The 12724-nt window shown below is 32.6% G+C and overlaps 1 protein-coding gene across 1 annotated transcript in view; it reads left to right on the forward strand.

The window, feature by feature from the left end:
• PTEN (phosphatase and tensin homolog) overlaps positions 1–12724 on the forward strand; it is an 84052-nt gene that overhangs the window by 67032 nt on the left and 4296 nt on the right. The window contains exons 7-9 of the mRNA XM_045854497.1: positions 1890–2031; positions 6956–7119; positions 10304–10528. Coding sequence (XP_045710453.1) covers positions 1890–2031; positions 6956–7119; positions 10304–10528 — 531 coding nt within the window. The remainder of the gene's footprint in view (positions 1–1889; positions 2032–6955; positions 7120–10303; positions 10529–12724) is intronic.

Raw genomic sequence — 12724 nt, forward strand, 5'->3', positions numbered from 1 at the left:
AAAAATTTAAAACCACTTAAAATAATTTTTAGTCAATGAGGAAATACAAATTCTTATTAGAGATTACTATAACAAGTAGGAAAGAAGAAATAATAAATATGAAAATATAAATGTGTGAGTTAGTAAACAAACCAAGTAAACCCTTTCAAATAATAAATCTAAACTTATCGTATGAAAATGCCAATAAAATCAATATACTTTTTATTAAAAATATAAAGGACAACCAGAAGAATTTTGAATTTAAAAATAATTCCAAACATTTTCCTTCATATTATCAATGCTGTGGCATATTCTTAGAATACCAAAAGGATGAAGACTTTGTATTTTTGTCCACTTCTATTAAATCCATTTATATAGTGTTATGGAATGTTTTAATATTCAGTGTTCATCAAAGTGTGTTTTGGATGTGGTGCCGTTTCTCAAGGGAAGTGGGGATATTTTGTACAATAGCCATGCAGAATAAAAAGTGTACCATGGGGGAAAAAAAAATATATATATATATATATAAAGGAAAGTTAAAGGAAAAAGTAAAGAGGAAGAAAAAAAAATTAGATTGAGAAAGGAGATATTACTACAGTGTAAAGGTGAAATTAAAATTCATATTAAAGCCCATGTGAATGAATTTGAAATTTTCAGTGGAAAACAGGCAATTTTCAATAAAAACATTAATCATAAATCCTTCATGATGAAATAAAAAAAGTCTAAACAGATCAGTGAAAGTGTGCAGGAGCCTTCAAGTACTCGGTCTGAATTGCATTTCAGGTGTCTGCTATCTAACCTGGAAGCTTCAAATAATTACTTGGTCGAGGTGTTAGAAAATATATAAAACATCCCAGTTGTATAGTCCTTAATCTGATAGATTAGCATATTACAAAGGCCAGAAAGTACAATATGGGGACATTAAATACTTTAGTTTGGCCAAAAGTAAGAGTACATGCAAGAGGGTGGTGAGAGGTAGGTATTCTTACTGAATAGTTTCCTCTTACTGTTACCACTTTCTACACAACTGTACTTAAAACACAGCTAAAGGCTACAGTAGTATTAGTGACAACATGGTAAATTTTTTTTAAGTCACATTGTGTAATAGGTAAGGAAACTACATAAAAATCTAATATCTCAATTTATTCAGCATCATTAATGAATGCATTGCTGCACACATAAGATATTTTTTCTTTAGATAAATCAAGATCACCTTTTAAATAACACAAATTATATATTTATCATTTGTAATATTTAAATTTTCTAAAACAATACATATTTTCTCTTTTAACAAAGAGAGATAGTGTAGATCAGGAACATCTCTGATTATTGTACACATTTGTGTTGGTTACACACTCCTGTTTTTTTCTGGGGCTTTAAGGCCAGCATCACTTTTTGCTGCTGCTATTTTTGCCTTCTAAAGGCTGTCTACCTTCATCTAGTTTGTTGATTCTAATACGCTTTTGCTTGGAAATTAAGTAACCAAGTTGGTGAGGAATTTTGTGTTTAATAAGAGTCCATAAATTGTTGTGGGGAGCCCTGTGTATAAAGAGCGCAGCTGTAGGCAGAGGCTCTGATAGTTATTTTGGATATGTAGTGGCCTTCACTTATTGGGCTCATGGGTCAGAGCATTGTTTGACCATTGAATAAATGGGGGTGTTGTGATGTTACAGTAATTGTCCTTTAAGGGAAAAAAGGTATTCTGATAATATTCTTTTGTATGGATGTTGCCCTGATTTACTCTATTATTGAGCAGGATTTAAATATTAATCAGGTCAGATTTCTAATATATATATATATATATATGTTCTTCAGTGGGTACAACCCAGTTACCACAACAATTTTTAAATGAAATAACTATAATGGAACTTTTCTTTTGAATTCGGCTTTTTTCTTTTTTCTGTCCACAGGGAGTAACTATTCCCAGTCAGAGGCGCTATGTGTATTATTATAGCTACCTGTTAAAGAATCACCTGGATTATAGACCAGTGGCACTGTTATTTCACAAGATGATGTTTGAAACTATTCCAATGTTCAGTGGTGGAACTTGCAGTAAGTGCTTTAGATTTTCATTCTTCCATGTATTGAAACAGTTTTCTTAATATATATATATATAGAAGTTAATATAAAAATCTAGAAAGAAATTTACCATACTGAAAATTTTTGCAGTAGTGTATATATTTTTAAGTACTCATTAATTTGCTCAGTTGTTTAGTGCCTTGGGCCAAGGAAGCCAAGAGCAATGTGTTTTAATGTCTTTGAAGCTGAATTATATTTATGAAAGAAGTATTCTGAGAGGCAACTACCACATGCAGCCTAAATTCTGATTAGATGGTTAAAAAATCTGTCCCATCACATCAGCATGAGAGTCCAAGTAGGATTCATAGTTTCCTGGGGTTGAGCAGGGACCGATTTCTTTATATCTTAGGGAAGACTAGATATTGATAGTAATGGTGACAGGGACAATAAAGAGGAAAAAAAGTGACAAGACATGGAAACAAGCTAAAGTATATTGACTGAGTAGGGTTGAGTCAGATTGTGTGGAATATTAGAGAAAACCTGGATTTAGATTCTAGTATTTAGAATGCATTTTATAGTTTCTAGATAAGATACTACCACATTATTTCTTTTAATACTTCTAATTTCAGTGATGTTTTGCAGTTCATTAGTGGTTTTAGATTTTAGTTTTAAGTTTTGCTTGTTGAAAATATGTAATTTAAAATAATTTCTATCCCAAAATTTATATCTAGAAAATTAATTTCCTGATGTTATTTATTTTTGTCATTACGTGTGATCAGATATTTTCTGTATTCTTAGAGCAAGGCAACTCTATCAAAGACTACAGTTTTGGTAATATAGCACGTTAAGGTTTTTAAGGGACCCCTCTCATGCTTTTATCATCTCAGTACAATTTAAAAAACTGCCGATTGCAAAGCACTAAACTGTCAGGTGATTGACATAGGAGCTTCAGATAGAGGAGAAGGAAAAAGGAAGAAAAAAATCTCATGATTTTCCTATAGTATAAATATCAGTATAAGAGCCAACAGAAAGGAATAAACTATTAGAGAAATAATAAGGGAAAGAGAACATTCAGTTCAGCAATCTTACCTTGTGTATATTTTCACATTGGCCTTAAAAATCTCATCAGTTCTGTTCTGCTTGCCTATGTTCAAATATTGTTTTGTGTTGTTTTATTTTTTGTTTTGGTCTCAGTATTACATTTATACTGACTACTGAAATCTTTTCATCTTTATTAATTTTGTATGCATTCTGATTTAATACTATGTAGTGAAGTTGTATATAAATAATATATACTTAAATAGGAGGTTGTATGTATAAATTACAAAGGGCATATTGAGTAAAAGACAATGTTTCGGAGGGCTTGTCAGATAGTTTGGTGAAGGAAGTCCAGCTCTTCATTGAACACTGGGGAAAGTGTACAGTTCGGATTGGCATTAAAACTGAAGGAAGTATTAACAGGCAATAGGAAATAGCTTGAATTGAAGCACAGCAGAAGGAAAGGAGCTGGACAAGAAATGTAGAGACAGAAAATAAAATAGGAACGGAATGTGTGACGGATTCTTAGAGGACCTTGAATGGGGATGTCGAACTTGGTATGATAAATGCTACAGTGTCAGTGATAATACTGGAGGCTTAAACTGTGTTTTAAGCACACTTGTATAGAAAGTGATGATAGCAAGAGGGGAAAAAAATGGTGGAAAGGAAACCAGTTATGTGACTTGCTATAAGCCAGATGTGCTTTGCTAGGGAAATCCAATGAAATTAGTTGTTTTTTTTTTTTAATCCTTAACCCGAAGATATGTTTTTACTGACTTCAGAGAGAGAGGAAGGGAAAGAGACATTGATGTGAGAGGAAACATCAATGGATTGCCTCCTGTCCATGTCCTGACCAGGGATCGAACCTGCAACCTTTTGATGCATGGGATGATGCTCCAACCAACTGAGCCACTCTGGCAAGGCAGATTAGTTTTTCTTTTGCCATTTATATTTAAAGATTTTGTCAGAGTTTTGATGCTGGTCAGGTGAATAATTCCCTTTAGAAGATGGAAGAAAGAAAAGTGAATCTGAGACTTTGGAGACATGGATGCTGATATGGTTTTAAACATGTTTTAATTCAGGTGAAGGTGAGCTGTTTACAAGAAGATAGATATTCAGTGAGTACTTGAAAGAATTGGTTTGAATCTTTACATGAGAGAATTGTCAGATGTTTTGGGAAGCATCAGGAAAGTTGAGCATTTCATGTAAAGGTGGCGTGGGGCTATAGAGGATGGGAACAGTCAGGGAAATGCTGAGGACTGGCTGGAACAAGGGGAGTTACAACAATTTGTTTTCAGGAAGAATAAGAGGAATCAGTGAAGAAAACAAAACTTGTGGTGAAAGTAAAGTGTCTTCTGCAAAATTGTCAGGGATTAACAACTTTTTAAAAATTTTATTTTTGTCTTTATATTTCTAAATAAAGGAAAATTTACTATATTCTGTGTATCTTAAATGGTTAAAATGTTAATGAAAGATCATCACTTTGTTTTTTCTCTCAATACGATTCTCACTCTGCATATATCTGAGAAAATTTAATTCTGATGTTTTTTACTAGGTACCAGTCTAGAACAGTCATACAAAGGATATATCAGAATTGTGTCTTAGAAGTCAACAGAACCATACTAATGTTGGACTTGTATTTAAAATGTGAAATTCATATTATAAAGAAAATTAGTTTCTTTAGTGTTTTGAGGAAATATTTTCCACTTTTATTATGATGTTTTAGCTTAGTTTTTGAGAGAATTTCTTTTTTAAAAATATATTTTATTGATTATGCTATTACAGTTGTCTCATTTTTTTCCTCCCCTTTATTCTCCTCCACCCTGCACCTCCCTTCCCACTAGCATTCCCCTGCTTAAATGGCCATGGGTCGGGCATATAAGTTCTTTAGCTTCTCCATTTCCTATATTATTCTTAACTTCCCCTTGTCTATTTTGTACCTATCCTTTATGCTTCTTACTCCCTGTACCTTTTCCCTCATTCTTCCCCCCACCTGCTCCCTGCTGAAAACCCTTCATGTGATCTCCATTTCTGTGACTCTGTTCCTCTTCTAGTTAAAGGAGTTAGTTCATCATCACCAAGCCCTGATTATATGAAATGTTAAAGGGACTTATCTAAGAAAAAGATGATGATCAAAAATATGAACAGTAAAATAACAAACTGAAAATTAACAACTGAACCTAAAAAACAAACAAACAAACAAAGCAAACAACTAGATGAGGGGATTTCTAAGTAACACATTTTAGATGCAGTATGACTTAAATAGTTAATTTGCTTTTTAAAGTTTTGAAATCAGGATTATCAGATTTTGAATTAGTGGAGTTTGAACTAATATTGAATTAATAAGGTTACAAGGCATTTTCATTCTGGTTGCTTTTTATTCACAGCTTTGAGATCTTACCTGTTTGTTTCTTCAAGCTAGACTTCCCAGTAAAATTTATCGTGTAAAATGGCTTATTGTACTTTGAATTGTTAGTCAAGGAAGTGAAAATTATTGGCTATTAGTGTAATATTTCTCCTTTTTAGGGAGCCTTTTTCTCATGATAAATATCTTACAAATACGCATGTATCCGAGAAAATTTAATCCACAGTCCAAACTAGAATAACCCCATATGCTTTGATCAATCCTGTTTATTATATGATTGCCTATATTGCTTTGGATACTGTATAGATGAGCTAGTAGATATTTATTAAATTGGAACATTCATTTAGCCGGGATAAGGTTTTTACCTTGTTCTTAGTTGTTGGGTACATTGATAAAGAATGTGATACTTTTTTCTTTCATCTTTAAGGGTAATGCCTTTTGGTGCTGAGAATTTGATGTCTCTGTGTATATATACATACATATATTTCTCATGCACTGTATGCAAGCTTGCCTTTATTTCTTGATTGTCTTGCCATGTTTCCTTCCAAACCCATTTCTAGCCCTCCTAAGGTTAATCACTTTCTTTTTAATGAGCTTGTTTTTGAACTCAGTGTACTACAAATGAATTATATACTTTGTCAAATTACTTAGATAATTTAAAGTTCTTATAAAATCCTAGGATTTTAATATTCATATCTTTAATTTCCATCATTAATGTCATTAGGTATATTTATGAGATATAAAAATGTAAAACATGATTCTTCACTTTTAACACCTTACTACCTTTTAGTTGCACTGCTAATACATAAGCATGATACATTTTGAGAGGCCATATTTTATCAGTTTTTTTAAAACAGATGTAGGCCAAAGCCAAAATAATTGTTAATGAATATGATATGTGTTTTAGAGGGAGGGGATGCCCTAAAATTTATACTTGATGTCTGTTACAGTTCTTTGCAGACATTTCAAATCTCTTTCTCCATGTTTCTCATCATGGTGACTTTATATACCTTTAAAAATAAAATGTGAACTATAGGTAAATGAATGATGTTTAATATTTTCATAAATACTGAGATTATGGAATTTAGTATAGACTTTTTATAGATTATACTTTGTGGATTTTGTTACATGGTAGAGACTTTAAAATAACTTTTAAAAGCTACCTTTTATATAGTTCATAGGTGCCAGGAAATCATTTTAGCATTTTTAATGCTTAAAATAATTTATATTAGATTTTTAACATCATTTTAATATTAAAGTTTTTATGTTACTATAGTGCTAGAAATCTAGTGTTTGGATTTAAAATTTATGAAATAAATTGACTTTCATACCAATAATAGAACCTTATGTTGAAGGTTGAGATTAGGGAAAATCTTGTATTGATTATATTTTTTACCTAATTTATTTTCATTGATTTGTTTTAGATCAGGGTTATAAAAGCCACATTACTATTTTTGTATGATTGCTAATATTAATCATTAAGATAGTTTTTGACAGTTTGATAGTTAAAGGCATTTTCTGTGAAATGATACTTACGTGTATTTAACCGTGCAGATCCTCATTTTGTGGTCTGCCAGCTAAAGGTGAAGATATATTCCTCCAATTCAGGACCCACACGGCGGGAAGACAAGTTCATGTACTTTGAGTTCCCTCAGCCATTGCCTGTGTGTGGTGACATCAAAGTAGAGTTCTTCCACAAACAGAACAAGCTAAAAAAGGTTTGTACTTTACTTTTCTTGGGGAAAATATTCAAAATAACCGTATCTTAAATAATAACCTTAGATCTTTTGCCTAAACTATTTGCTTAGGCAGAAGTCAGTCTGTAGCCCTGACTGGTGTGGCTTACTTGGTTAGGTGTTCTCATGCAAAGCAAAGGAACACCAGTTCGATTCCCAGTCAGGGCACATGCCTGGGTTGCAGTTCGGTCCCACATATGGGAAGTAACCCAGTCGATGTTTCACATCAATGTTTCTCTCCCTGTCATTCTCCCTCCCTTCCCCTGTGTCTAAAAATAAATAAAATCTTACCAAAAAAGGAATCTGTAAGAGATAAAAGGTATATTTTATTTTATGACTGATATCTAATGAATTATAACTTGTTTTCTATTAGGTTTGCATATGCATTGCTTATTATGGTATTGATTAGCCATTATAATGATAAATAATCCTATTAGAAGTAAAAGGCCATATGGTCTTTTAAAAGTCGTAATTTGAGATTGATTTTCTTTAATTTGGGTTATGCAAAGAAATTTTGTAAACATATTAAAAAATGTATACATACTCCATGAAATCAGTTAAAATTTTCTTAGACCTGAGAAGTTAGCATACATATGGTTATGAGTTTCAAAAAGGTGTATGTATGTGAATGATCTGTTTCATGGTCTTGTGTAATGACACAAACCACTTTCTCCAGGTTATGTTTCTTACAGTTAGATCGTTCTATCTTTAGCTTCTACAGATTTACTGAATATTTTGATTTTTAGCTAGGAGAGAAATAGGTATGAAGAGGAAGTAATAAGGAATGAAAAATGAGGCATTATTTAAATATACGGTTTTAGAAAATTGAGGTTTGCATCTTATTGAGCTATATTTAGAAAATGTGAGAGCTTATTTTAAAACAATCTTGTTTTATTTTAAAACAATCTTGTTTTAAAATAGTATAAGTGAATATTGAAAATGAAGATAAGGCACAAAATTTTTAAGTGGTAATGAACAAAAATTCTAGCTTTGTATATTATTAATGCTTCATTAGACATACTAGATAACATATAGCCAATGTTTAGATGTTCTTAGAAATAGGATTGACTTAGTTTTCCTGATTTTTAGCTTTTTTTTGAAAGAAAATAGAGGCAGTTGCATTTACTACTAAAATTTTAAACTCTACTTTGATTTACTAGAATAAATATAATTTCCTTTACTTAGAATCCAACTAGTTAGAAAAATAAAAAAATGCTAAACTGATTCTTTTCACCAGAAACTCATTTCTTGCTTGTTCTGTATAAATATATCTCAGTAACTTTGAATAATTATTTTTTAATAATCCAAGGTGTGTTAGCAAATGTTCTAAAATTAAGGTAGTATTTTCTCTTATGTTCATTGTAAGACAAGTACACTTAAAATGTTATATTTTGCTTTTGGAAGCAGGCACTTAAATCACCATTTTCCATTTCTTATTATTTCAGTTATTACCACCTATGCGTTACATTAACACATGTAAAATTGAAGATTACATATTTATAATATATTTGTATCTTGTATTCTTTCACATACATTTCCATTTTATGTGATTTACCTTTCCTGTTATAAATGTTTACACTGATTTAAACAAAAACAGATTTAGTATAATCGATGGGTATATATATGGAATCCACATTTCTGAAAATTTAAATATTACCAGCTTATTTTCTTCTGACTCTAAGTAAAATTATGTGTGTACTTAACTAATTCAGAGACTTTGCTAAAATAATTAAAATTAACAAATATTTTTAAAAAGACATGAGATTGCTTTGCTAGGTACTGTTAGAAGATACAAAGACCTTTAAGATATGATACTTAAGGGCGTAACATCTTCCTGGGGGGGGAAATAACTTGAAAATAAATTAGAAAAAATATTTAAATGGTATCAGATAAGGTGTCATAGGCCATGCATCATTAATTGTCAGATGATCCATGCAGACCAAATTCCAGTAATTAAGAGAGAGAGCATTCAAGAAAGGTTTGAAGTGATGAACTTCTGATGTTATTTTTGACTAACAGGACCCCATGTTATTAGTAAGAAGTGATTCCTTAAAAATAGGCATTTTAGAGATCATCTAGTACCCTCAGCCAGGGAATGGACCAGGGCACTGCTGCAGGACGCCATGCCTTTCTTTGATATACAGAAAAGGCTCAGCATCGACTTAGACCACTAAGTGACAACCCAGAGTGCTGAGCAGCCTCACGAAATTCCATCTTGGTGCCATGCTTTTGAAAGAGAAGGATTAGAATGTGCACATAGAATTGTTGGTATCTGCGCAAAGAAAGAGTGCAACATAGAATATGATGATTTCATAGAATATCTGATTCAGCAGAAGAAGAGAAACGACTAAGTACCATCATGAGGCTGTGGGATAAGCTAATAAAGGAGAGGAAGTACATGCCTCCACCCTGTCACTTGGGTAAAGAGGATCCTAGGCCCTGAGGAGAACAGCTGCCCATGGCTGGAGGCTGATTTTTGTGTTTGTTCTTCTCTACTAGAAAGTTTATGTACTGACAACATCTTTGTAAAAGTATCTCAAAATAAAAGATTGCTCCATTAAAAGACAAAACAAAACGTGTTTTATAACATAAAAAAGTCAGAAGTACTTAACCTCTTTCCCCCTACTCCACGTTTTATTATGAATTTTTTCAAACATTCATTGTCATTTAAGAAACTAGAGCCACTTAATGTTTGTATTGTTGTAGCAGTAAAAATGTATCTGCCTTGCTTCTTTGGGAGGTTGTACTGGCATTTCAAGAACTTTTGTTAAAATAAATTTTGTAAAAGATAACTTACTGAGACAAAGAGAATGTTAAATCAATTTCTGAATTTTTAAATACATACATATAAGCTCAAAATATTTATAAAGCTAATACTAAAATAGAAAGGAGATATTTTACTTAAGGTTTTAAAGTAAAAGTTACCTTAGAACTTGTGGGACTACATTATCAGTTTAAAATTTGAGTAAAAGAAAAATCATATACAAATTAGATGCAACAAATAACCCACAGGTTGCTAAGTATTAATCTTAGTGTTGACCTTTATTCAAAATATCAAATGACGAATGGCTTATTTTGATGACTTCTCATGGCAAAGACTGAAAATGAATATAGGTAACATTTTCTTTTTAAAAATATTTAAAAATGACATGTTTTTATTTTTTAGGACAAAATGTTTCATTTTTGGGTAAATACATTCTTCATACCAGGACCAGAGGAAACCTCAGAAAAAGTAGAAAATGGAAGTCTATGTGATCAAGAAATTGATAGTATTTGCAGTATAGAGCGGGCAGATAATGACAAAGAATATCTAGTACTCACCTTAACAAAAAATGATCTCGACAAAGCAAATAAAGACAAGGCCAACCGATACTTTTCTCCAAATTTTAAGGTCAGTTAAAAATCATTTTGAGTTGATGGGTGGCTTTGTGTGTGTTTGTTTCATTCTTGGTGTATAACTAGTGAAGAATTTATTTGACCAATTTTTAATTTAAATATTACTTAGAAGTAATATTTATGTAGAAGCAGTCTGAAATCCAGGATGTGTAAAAAGTCATGATTGCTGCACTTCCCTTACTTTATTGTTTGGTGAAATTTGGGGCAGACATTGGGAAGGGGAGTTAAGTAAGTGGGATATGAAGGAGAAACGGGGGGAAGAAAGGTAGGGGAGAACTCGGAATCAATTGGGGAATGATTTGTATGGAATGTTCTCAATGGTTTTATTCTTGTACCCTTCCAATTTACATTTAGTGCCCTCAGAGTGATCTTAAAAATAATAGACTTGATTATGTCGCTCTTGTTTACACTTTTTGAAGATAATGTGGTCTTTGTCTACCTCCTACATCAACTCGAGACACATTCTTACCTTGTTCCCTGAGATTCACCCATAACTGGTTTCTCTTCATTTCTTCAAAATGCTAAGCTCTTCTGCTTTTGGTCTTTCCAATTCTTTTCTTTCTCCCTGTACCTCTCCACTGTCAGCCTTTCCCCTACCCTTCACATGAATACCTTTCTCGTATTATAGTCTTAGCTTAAATTTCATATGGCCTGAAAGTTTATACTCTTTATCCTTTCCTATTTTTGGCTTTCTAAAACTGTTTCCTTTTATTATGGAATTGTTTGGTTTGTTTTAATTTCAGCTATATGTGATGTGGCGCTTGCGCATGTGTGTGTGTGTGTGTGTGTGTGTGTGTGTGTGTGTGTGTGTGTGTTTCTGTTTCTGTTTCTATGTATAGGTAAGGATTCTCCAGGCTCCTAAATGGAGGTTTGCCATTTTTCTCTTTCCCTTTTCCACTTTGGACTCTACTTGACTTCTTCCCCTTACTTTCACCATACCCTCCTCCTTTCTCTTTTTAAAAATTCTCTTAACTTTTTCTGCTTCGTTCCATTTTTATAATTAACAAAACTAACCATAGCTTTATAAGAATATTGCTAGTAATATAAAAAGGAAAGGGGGGACTACATGTTTTAAATGAAAATAGATCCAATATTAGTTATCTTTAGATCTTTATTTCTTATAAATGTTTAGGAGTGCCTTTTAGAATCCACAGGTTTCTGTTTTCTTTCTTTTCTTGAATTTTACATTTTCCTCAATCACTAGCTTTTAAAGTAGGACTTCCTCCAGTTTTATTATTTTGTTTTAATACTATAAGAGATCTTATATTTATGATTATGCATAAAATTATTTTAATTATCAGTAAACAAATATATCACATAACAGTAAGTGCTATGGAAAAAATGGGCTAGAGAATGATGTTGGTGTGTTTTTTAGCTGAATGGTTAGAGAAGGCCCCCCCACCCCCAAGTAGGTGACATTTAATTAGAGGCCTACATGAATCAAGTGAGCCGTCCAAATATCTGAGAAAAGAGGGAAATGCAGGTACAGAAGCCCTGACACAGGAGTGAGCGTGGTGTATTTGAGGATGGATTGATAAGAAATAATTTTCACTAAATCACACTAGTCCATGTGTTGAAGACATTAGAGTGTTTTCAGCACAGGAAAGATGAAATGTGTCTTTTTTAAAAGTTCACTCTGTCCACTTATTTAATGTGTAGACTGGAGAGAAAAGTAGGGAGTGGAGATAAGAATGGAAGCTGAGAAATTAGTTAAAAGGCTGTTGCAGTGGTTTAGTTCAGATGAGAAATGGTGGTTGTTTGGACTAGAGTAGTGGCAGCAAGGGGTAATGAGAGGCTGTCAGATTAGGCCTATAATTAATTCCTCAGTGACATGGGTTTGAACTGTGTGGATCCATTTATATTTGGATCTTTTTCAGTAAATATACATTTGGCTGTCCATGTCCCTGAGTTCTGCATCCACAGATTCAACCAACAGAGGACCACTGTATACATTATTCTGTGCTATTTTGTATAAGGTACTTGAGCATCCACAAATTTTGCTGTCCAGGAGCCAGTTCCTCATGGGTAGTGGGAGACAGCTGTAAAGTTTTTGAGGAGTCAGAAGTTGTACATGGATTTTCTATTGCACAGGGTTGGTGCTCCTAACCCTTGCATTGTTCCAGGATGAACTAACTGTTCATAGTATTTTGAAAGTAGAACTAAAAGGATTACTGGTGGAGTGAATGTTGGG

Source organism: Phyllostomus hastatus, unplaced genomic scaffold (assembly GCF_019186645.2).
Source record: "Phyllostomus hastatus isolate PE091 unplaced genomic scaffold, TTU_PhHast_1.1 phas_scaffold_1066, whole genome shotgun sequence".
Classification (NCBI taxonomy): Eukaryota; Metazoa; Chordata; class Mammalia; order Chiroptera; family Phyllostomidae; genus Phyllostomus; species Phyllostomus hastatus.